The sequence below is a fragment of the Elgaria multicarinata genome, chromosome 9 (genome assembly GCF_023053635.1).
Source record: "Elgaria multicarinata webbii isolate HBS135686 ecotype San Diego chromosome 9, rElgMul1.1.pri, whole genome shotgun sequence".
Taxonomy (NCBI): domain Eukaryota; kingdom Metazoa; phylum Chordata; class Lepidosauria; order Squamata; family Anguidae; genus Elgaria; species Elgaria multicarinata.
In genome coordinates this window covers 19,519,427-19,529,729 of record NC_086179.1, presented here as the reverse complement: position 1 = coordinate 19,529,729, position 10,303 = coordinate 19,519,427, and the positions used below count along the sequence as shown (strand labels likewise).

General features: G+C 40.9%; 1 protein-coding gene across 1 annotated transcript in view; it reads left to right on the top strand.

The window, feature by feature from the left end:
* Positions 1-2,686: 2,686 nt before the first annotated feature.
* Positions 2,687-10,303, top strand: part of IL17RA (interleukin 17 receptor A) — a 34,649-nt gene continuing 27,032 nt past the window's right edge. Inside the window, exon 1 of the mRNA XM_063134870.1 lies at positions 2,687-2,897. Within this exon, the coding sequence (XP_062990940.1) occupies positions 2,787-2,897 (111 nt within the window). The 5' untranslated portion in view covers positions 2,687-2,786. The remainder of the gene's footprint in view (positions 2,898-10,303) is intronic.

Here is a 10,303-nt window from a genome sequence, read left to right as displayed (position 1 = left end):
ACTTTTACTTCTCCAGAGTCTGTGAAGAACATTTCTTGGTTTTAACCTTGGAGGAATGGGGGACTACATGGTGAAGCTGAAGCAGCTGGTGTGCTCTGTCAATTCCCCTCTCAATTCCCCTCTCAAATCTTAAGAAAATCCTGCTTCTACAATAGCAAATTATACAGCTTCATTTCAAAATGAGATATGCTCATTAGGTCTACCTTAGAGATCACACCCTATAAATTGGAAACTCTCCCCTCCCCTCCTATGTCAATTGTATGAACAGCATTTATGAGAGAGTAAAATAGTAAATGCATAACAATGTAATTATTGTTCTTAAGCTAGCTTTGTATTTAAGCACTTTCATAGTAGCCATAGGTCAGCCTTCCAGAACCTGGTGCCTTCCAGACATTTTGGACTTCAAGTCCTATAAGCCCCAGCCAGCAGGGCCAATGGTCAGGAATGCAGGGAGCTGTAGCCCAAACATCAGTGGAAGGCACCAGATTCAGGAAGGCTGCTGGATACTACCCATCATCTCCCAAAGCAGCTCACATCAATAAAAAAAGAGAGAGAGAAATAGGCCTTGCCATCAGATGTACAAATTAAAATGACAAGACACACAGTAAAGGGAGTGGAGGGAAAAGGAAGAGGAAGGAGATCATATTTCAAGGCCAGAACAAGTTATAAGTGGCCATTTAGATGCACTTTGGGCCAGGCTCATCTTCTCTTGCTGGTGTCCTTGCTTGAATGGGGCCCTTGATCCTTAGGTCAATGGATGGGTCCAAAGTGTACTTTCCCTACTTCTGCAGCCCCAGGGCTACTGTGAGTTCTTTCCAATTCCAGGGCAACTTTATCCCACTTTTCAGCCAAAACTGTTCTGCAGTAAATCCCCTTTAGTGGGCTTGCTTCTTAATAAATATGCATAGGATAGACCTCTACACACTTTAGGATACAATCCTATGCACACCTCCCTGAAGTAAGTCGCATTGAAGGGAATGAGACTCACTTCCAAGTAATCAGGCACAGTTTTCCACTGCAGTGCTAAGACATTTTGTAGGTCCCATTTCACTCACCGGTTCTAATCTTCAAAGTCCTAAATAGTTTAGAACTAGGATACCTTAAGGATCACTTCTTCCATATGAATCTGCCCAAATATTAAGTCCCCTCAGATAAACTTGAGGCCTTGCACCATATGAGGGGAGGCAGGGGTAACTTGCCTTTTCAGCTGTGGCAGGTGCCTTTGGATTTTGTTCCCCAGGAAGGCCTGACACCATCTCTTATTTTTTCAGCACCCACAGAAGACATTTATTCACCCCAGACATTTAGAATGTTTCATTTGACTGTGTTTCTCTGGCTTTTTAAAAAGCTCTTCTCCTACAGTCATCTTGCATTAAATTTTTATTCATACTAAAGTGTTTAAAAGAAATTGTAAACCACTTTGCGAGGTTGACTACTTGAATATTGAAAATAATGACCTTCCACAGCTGTAAATATTAAGCAAACATTTACCATGCTACATAACTTCAATTCTGCTCACCACACTCACTATGGCAACTGTGGCTCCTCCTACTTTGAGGAGCATGATGAGCAGCCAGCCTTCCTCCAAACTTTGAAGCTATGGTGGTGGGCAGAGAAAGTCCCAGCAGTTGCACACGGATCCCTATTATTATTATTATTTATTTATTTATATAGCACCATCAATGTACATGGTGCTGTACAGAATAAAACAGTAAATAGCAAGACCCTTGTGGGATGTTTGGCAGCTGAATGGTCAACAAATACAGGGTTGTTTGGCAGCTGTACAGCCAACACAGGCACAACCCCCATTAGCCTTCATCTGCATCCAAACACCTACACCTGGTACTGACCCTTCCCTCAGAAAAGGCAGGAGGATTTTCCTGGAGAGGAAGGTCATGGTCTGCCCATGTAAGACCTAATCACCTTACTGAAGCTAAGCAGCGCGTGTTCTGATCAATCCCTTCATGGGATACCAAAACCTCTATGAGGGATGTGTGATAAATTGCAACTTTTGGATTGGTTAGCAAGACCATCCCCACATGGTAGACCCCTCTAATGTAATACACATAACGCGGTTTATCATATTCCCCACCCACAAAACAGCTCAATGAGGGAGGTTAGTCATTTCCTGAGGCAGAAAAGGAGCCAACTATACATAATATTTACCTGGGAGTGAGTCTACTTGAACTCCACAGGATTTACCGCTTTATAAAGATGCATACGAATTACACTGCAGGTTCGTGAGGGGGGCTCGCTTGAGGGAAATGTCTAGCTAATTCTTTTATATTTGGCACACAGGAGAAACGTGCACAGGAACGGGACAAGACGAAGCCTACTGCAGCCGCTCACAGCCAAATAACAAAAGCCGCGCGAGGAAGAGGACGCGAGCGCACGCCTCAACAGCTCCCTCGCTCAACCGTCCCTTCTCGCGCCAAAGCTGCCGCCGTTCAAAGCATTGAGCCACACCCCCTTATCGTCACCGAGACCAGCTCCTCAGGAGAAGGGCACTGACTTGAGGAGAGCGCACGCGCCCCACGCTGCCCTTCGGCTCCTCTTCAGGTTAATCTGCATATTCCCGCCCTCTTCTCCTCCGCTCCCCCACCCGTCTCGTCCGGCCTTGCTCCGCCCTCTCCTTCAAAGCCACACCCTCCCCCTTTTGCTCCTCCTCAGGTGAGTTCCCCGAAACGCCGCCTTTCAGGTTTTGGGTCCCGGAAGCTGGAGGCAGGGGAAGTAAGGCAAATGTGGCCGGTGGTCTCGCTTCGCTAGCAGTGCCGGCCGTGGCGAGGATGGGGGCAGCCGCTTCGCAACTCTTTGCGCTTCTTCTGGGGCTCGTGTCCGTCGTGTCAGGGCTGAGGCTTCTCCTCAACGACGCGCCGCTTTTCAACTGCTCCCAACCGGTAAGTCGGGCAAGGGGGAGCCTTTTTTCCGGCTTACTCGGGAGTAAGTCATTGTTTTCAACGAGCTCACTCCCAGGTAAACACGTATAGGATCACAGTTTTAGAAACGCAGCTACGAATCCGGAAGGTCTTCGTTTGGATCTCGCTTTTGCCATGAACTTACTACGTAGGTAACCTTTGCCGAGCCACTTTCTCTTTCTCCGACCTCTCCCCCACACCCAGCCCGTTTTTGAAAGTAGAGAACGCAGTATTCACCCACCTTGCAGGGTTGTTGTAACGACCGAAAGATAATATATGCATCGCGCTTTGAATATTCTGCTTTTTTTCCCGGAGGGGTAGCAGTGTTAGCCACTTGCAGCAAAAACAATAATAGGCTTATGGGGCTTTAAAGGCTAATAGATTTATTATGGTATGAGCTTTTGTGGGCTAGGGTCTGCTCCGGCTGAACTTCGCTCTTCAAAGAGCCCTAAGGTATTTATATTTTGTTCTTCGGTCCAAAAGGGGCCCTGTGTTGAAGCACTATATAAGTGAGAAGTATTATTTCTGACCCAACTCTGGGAGAGAAACCTCAGGTAATCAACTTGTTATCTGACTTGCACAGCAGGCACAAGAGATCAGTTATGCTCCTAGTTCCTAAACTTCGTTGGGTTTTTTTTAAGAGAAAGGTGTCAAATAAATTCAATAAACAATAATGATAAATAATAACTGTGGAAGATGCAGATGTGTGGTTTGAAGCCACAGTGCAGGGTGTTGTGTATTCCCTAAGGAAGGATTCTTCCTTGTCTATAAATACCTTTATCTACTGCTTTGCTACAAAATAGGCTTCAGGTGCTTCATAAAAGACACATTTCCTAAAATAATAATAATAATAATAATAAAAAAGACACATTTCCTTTCTAGTTACTAAAAAGGGTATAAAATACATTCACTGTCATGTTTGTAAAACAACAACAAAAGCTGTAGTATTTCCAGCCACCGCCTCCTTTTATTTAGGTATGTTTGTAAAACATATATTGTCTATTGCTATTTAATCTATTTACATATAGGTACAAAATGTCAGGCACTGTATAGACATTACCAAAAAGTCATGCATTTCTCCACAGCCTCTCAGTCTAAAAAATATGAAATAAAAGGAGGTGAAATTTTGTGGGGTGAGGGGAGGAGAAACTTTCCACAAGCTGGAAGAGGGTGAAAGAAGTAAAGAGTTAAGATAATACATAGAATCATAGAATAGCAGAGTTGGAAGGGGCCTACAAGGCCATCAAGTCCAACCCCCTGCTCAATGCAGGAATCCACCTGCAATTTTCTCATTTCATAAATTGAGACAAGGATGACTTAATCTGACCATTAAAAGGAAGTGGGCTCAACATATAAGGGACCATGCATGAAAGAAACCAACTAGAAACATGTGTCTGTTCACTGCACATGCAGCAGGAAAGTAAGAAGAGTCTTGGCTTCCTGCCAAATGCAGACAGAGTAACAAACGGTGGTTTTGCTATTTGAATATGTTTCTCCTTGCATGGTGATAATATCCAGGTAGGAGGGGAAAGGCTAGTGACAGCTGAAAGATTAACATATTTATTATAGGATAGGTTTTCATGGACTGTAACCCGATTCATTAGATGCACAAAATGTTGTCCTGAGTTACAGATTAGTGTGGTGGCAGGATTATAAACAGTGACATCGGAGAGAAATGAAACACAGAAGGTAAAGACTATGAAAGTTATATTATTCAGTGGCCATTCACAAAACAGTTGTTAATGATAACACAGACCTCCTGATATTGGTAAACTAATTTTACCTGTAATGTGTTCTCTTCTTCCACTTTACAGCACAACCCACAATCAGCTCCTTTGTAGATTGTGCAGCATGACATGCAAACCCAGACCGCTGGGTTTTTTACAGGCTGTAATGACTGAGTTGTTTAGCCTAGGTTCACACATCACACTGCACAACCTATGAAGGACCCAATCATGGAGTATGCATTAAAGTGAAAGAGGTAGGCCAGACAACCCATCATTTTTTAAACCAATGGGTTGTTGTTGCATGTGAACAGCGTCACAGTGTGATAAGCAAACTTTATATTTAATGGATAACCTGTAACTCAACAATACTTTATGCATCACATGAAATGGACTGCTATCTTTGAAAAACTATGTCATAGTAAAAATTCGTTTGTCTCTAAGGTGCCACAAAACACTTTATTGTTTTATCTGCAACAAACTTACTTAGCTATGCCTCTGGAAATTGTTGCATGGGAAAAAATATTTTGACTGAAGTAGCCCACAGAGTAATAGTTTGAATAAAGGTCTTAACCTCTAGGGGTAATTATATGAGTCTGTAAACTCCAGTCAAAGCACTCCATGTTGAAACTTCTTGTGTGCTGATTTGTGATAACTCTTATCTTCTTTAAGTAGCATATGAAACTGTATTTGAATTTACCTCTTGAAGTAATCTGTGTGAAGGCCTGTGTACTCTTTCACCAATAGTGATAATTCAATAAGAGACTCCCTTATTTTTATTAAATACCAATCCTATGGGTGTATGAAAAAGATTAATGCTGCAAAGGTATTCTTCCCTTATTTAACATGCTGTGATCTGCTTGATGCGTTAGTGTTATTACTCGTAGACAAGCTTCAACAATTCCAGTTTCATGATAAGCGTGGCCTATCCTCTGGTGAACATGATAAGTGGCCAGCCCTCCTCTCAGAGGTGGGCAGAGATTGTCCTACTAGTTGTGCAATGATCCCTGCCACCACCCTAACCGCAAAGTTGGGAGGAAAGCTGTGGGTTCTTTGACAAGCTGCATGGCCAAGCCACATGGAGAATCTTGGTCACACTGGATCAAATCAATCCACACATCCCACCAGCCTTTTTGTGCTCTGGAGCATGATGATTGTACATTGCTTGCTGAGGCACTTGTGACATCTACAAGCACTGAAAATTTATCCTGCCAGGTAGACTAGAGTGGCAGCCACCTCTTTGACTGCTCTTGCCTTGTGGCTGACAAAATAACCAACAGTGGCCAAGGAAATAACTAACAGCGCCCGCCACACAACATGATAACCAATTGGAGTTCTAGGACAAAACGTGTGGAGGGCCTCAAGTTTCCCATTCCTGTTCTAGGCTACAAAATAATTCAAATGCAAATGCATTTATGCAAATTAACCTAATTTGCATAGGCAAATTTACAGAAATGTTTCTAATTCAAAAATTTCTGGAAACCCCACATCACTAGATGTCAGATTCACTAAACATTCACATTAACCTCAGAACAATTTTAAGAGCTTTTGATTAATGCAGATGGAATTGATGATTTTTAGAGTGACACATTAAAATTAGTATGAGCTCAACTAATGCCAGGCTTCCTGACACACTAGGATTCCTAAATGTTTAACCTAACATTTGTCTTGTATTGCTCAATAAAGGGCTCAAATTTGGTTTTCTGTTGCTTGAGTATGGAAGAGCTGATGCTGATCATATGCCTATTTGATTCTTTAAAAAGAATTATGCCCTGCCTTGAAATCTAAATGAATTTCAACATGGTATAAAATAGATTGTAGAATTCAATACAAAGTTAACATATCTTTGCAGTATAAGGCAGATGCTGCAGGAACACCATATTCAAGCCTTTTCCAAGCTCTTTGATGTGTCTGCCAGTGCTGCTACTATTAGGAGCCTGCGGCAATCCCATGTAACTGTTACTTGGGAGTGGGCTTTTACATCATCACAAATGTTCTTGTTTTGCGTAAATTCATTCAATGTGCATACTTGATTCTGAACCTGACATTTTGAGATTTTTATAGAATGTGACAATTCTTGCATTGAGCTAACAGGAGCACAAGTCACTGAGTATAGATAGGTAGGGGAACATTGCAGAATACATGAAAGAAAGAAGAGTGAAGAGATGTGCAGAAGAAAGCAATCCCTCACTAAATGCTATCAGTAAAGATGCAATGAAATTTCTAAGTGGATAGACAATATTTTTCTCTCCCTTAATTGTTAGAACTGGTTTGACCCAGCAAAATTGATTGGCACTAGATTTAGAACAGAAACAAGAAAGTACTTTTTCACACAAACCATTATTACTTCCCCGAATTCACTGCCACAAGATACAGAGTAATGGCTGCTAGCTTAGATACCTTTAAAAAGAGCTATTAGCCATGATGGCTATATGCTATTTCCAGGTCCACAGGTAACATGCCTTCATGCTTATGGGCTTCCTAAATTATTTGGCTGGTCATCGTAGGAAGTAGGATGCTGGAATAGAATGACACTTGGTCTGAACCTAGGAGGACGCTTCAAACATTTTCTTTCACGTAGTTCTGCAAACTTTTAGAAAAAATCTATGACTTTACTATGTTCTCTTATCTGCCAGTGCAACCCTAAATGGATATGTCATTGGCAGTTTCACAACCAAGAATAGTGGCTCATACCGTCTTTCATCATGATAGTAGTTGCAAAACAATCTCTGTGGCAGAAATTTCCTTTTTCATAACTCCTGCTGAAACCACAGTTAATGATACCAGTGGCTGAGACCAAGTTATGCAGGTTAAACTTTTCACAGTTTAAGGAAGCTGGTACAAGTGTGTACAGGAAGTATGTGTCGACTGAGAACTGTGACATTTTAATAAAAACTCAAGAGGTTCTGCAATAAACACAATTCATGTTAATTGAATAACATCTAATTGGACACTGTACACTGGTTTGGAACAAATATAGCAGTGGAAAAACATTCCTGGAATTTACAAAACATTTTTGACTACACTCTAGAAAGGTGTCTGTGGCACTGTAGGTTCTCCATGAGATCAGTCGTAGCTCTCAAACAGAAGATCAGATAGAGAAATCTGGGTGAGGAGATGTCCATGTGAAATTGGATCAAAGTGGGATACTACTGACAATGGAAATAAATCTGTACCTATCATCTTTGCATAGTTGCTTGAGCTTGATTCTTTTTTTAATGAAAATGTTTAGTCACTTCTAATTAGTAGTACAGATCATCATCATCATTTTATTATTTAAATAAATAATAAAATCATCTCCCATTAAATAATGCTCTGTCCAGAATTTCATACAGACTGTTTATTTATTTATTTAGAATATTTATATACCGCTCCCCATTGAAAAATTTCGGAGCGGCGTACAAGGTAAAATAAAAATAAAAACAGAATAAAACAGTTAAAACAAAATTTAAAAGAAGCAAAAACAGAAATCCAAGGCTGCATGTTAAAGAAAGGCTTCTTGGAATAAAGATGTTTTCAGGAGGCGCTGAAAGGAGTACAAGGTTGTTATAGCTTGACTCTCTAGATTAGTGGTTTATAAACTTTCTGACTTTAATGAACAGTTTTAACCATTGACAAGCCTGCTGAAGAATCCCTTCATGTTGCAGCTGATTTTAGCACATGTTCTAGGATATAAATTCAATCTATGCAGGAAAGTTGCTGCAAATTGGGACTCATCATCACCCTGCAGTAAATGAAAAAACTCTGTATTGAAAAGAAAGATTACTAGTGACAGCAAAAATATTATTAAAAGAACCTTGTCTGCCATTGCTGTTCTTCCTCCCAAGCTCCAAGTTTGAAAACCACAGGTCTATATGGAAATACCCACGAGCTTGTAGAAGGTAACACTTGAGGGTTTCTTAACATAAGATATCAAGATTCTTGTATAGCCATCACATTTCATTTATCTGTTAGCATAAAATTCTTAGTATCTTACGTTAAGAAACCCTCAAGCCTTTCCATATAAGAGTTAATGCATTCATCTCTTGAAAAAACACCTTTCCTATCCCCCACCCTGCAATCTAGATAATTCTGGGAGTTGTAGGACTTTTTTTCTATCTAAACATACATAAGATTGCTCCTTTATTTACTTTTAGTTTTAAGAAGTCAGGTAATGAGTAAAAAGTAGATTTTTTGAGGTGGACCGGAAGGCAACTCTGAAGCTAATAAAGCTTTCCTTCTCTCCCACCTTAAAGTTTCATTCAAGACACAAAGCTTTGCAAGCTTTCAAAATGGCATGCAATACAAGAGTGGGACATTTACAATGTTCTCAAGTAAGCTATCTTATGCAAACTGTAGATCACTAATAATATACTGAAGTTTGTTACCCCGATTCAAATAATCCTTAAAGCAACTTTGTAAGGTAGGCCAGTATTAATATGTTTGGAAGGACTGAGGCTGAGAATAGGAGCTTGCCTAAGGTGAGTTCGTGGTTGAGAAGATATTTGAACCAGGGACTTTCAAGCACATCTTCTAAGCCACTATGGTGTACTAGACTTCTTGATCGTGTCATCCTCCTAAGTTTTCCTTCTATAGGTCTTCCCTTCTGCATTATAGGTTAACACATATGGTATGATTTGCCTAAATTGTACCCATCCTATGAGTACAAATTACTTTCTGAGAACAATCCAATCGTACAGCTCAGTGAGTCATCACAAACTGCTACTGGCGATCACTCGTATCTGAGTAAGATTGTCTTCTGAGTAAAATTGTCTACCAAGATTGTCTTCCAAAGTTAGAGAGACTTTAATGGTGGGTCTGCAGATGACTGTGAAGGCCGCTCCTAGATCCACACAGCTTCCCACAGTGAGAACACAGTTTGCCAGATGGAAGGTGGTCACAGTTAGGGTTTGCTTGGCGTATTTTCTGCTTAGCTCATTTATCCCTTTCACTCTGTCTGTGCCCTTCTTCAAGATCCATAGCACCTTTGGTGACAGCTGACCTCCAGTTGGGACACTCCTGGGCCAAGTCTTCCCAGTTCTCGATACTCATTTTACATTTCTTCAGATTAGCTTTACGGACATCCTTAAAACTTTTTTGCTGCCCTCCAAGGTTACGTTTTCCATCCTTAAGTTGGGAGCAGAGCAGTTGTTTTGGAAGATGGTAATCAGGCATTCAGACAACATGCCCAGTCTGGCAGAGTTGGTTTTGGGTGATCATTGTTTCAATGCTAGTTTCAATGCTAGTGGTCTTTGCTTCTTCCAGGACAGTGACGTTGGTTCATCTATCTTCCCAAGTGATTTGCAAAATTTTCTGTAGACAAAAGCAAACATCGACGCTGAAACAAATTGTTACAAATTGTGATAGTACATACAAACTATACCAGGATCATCAAGAGTTTACAAAGGCATTTTTCACCTCTACAGTGTTGTGGAGGGCAGTTAACTAGAGAGTCAAAGAAAAGATTTGAAAAGAAAGCTTAGAGAGAGAAATAATGTTTATTGACAAGAATCAAATAAGGAGAGACTGAAAGAACTGGGCATGTTTAGTCTTGAGAAGAGAAGACTGAGGGGAGACATGATTGCACTCTTCAAATACTTGAAAGGTTGTCACACAGAGGAGGGCCAGGATCTCTTCTCGATCCTCCCAGAGTGCAGGACATGGAATAATGGGCTCAAGTTACAG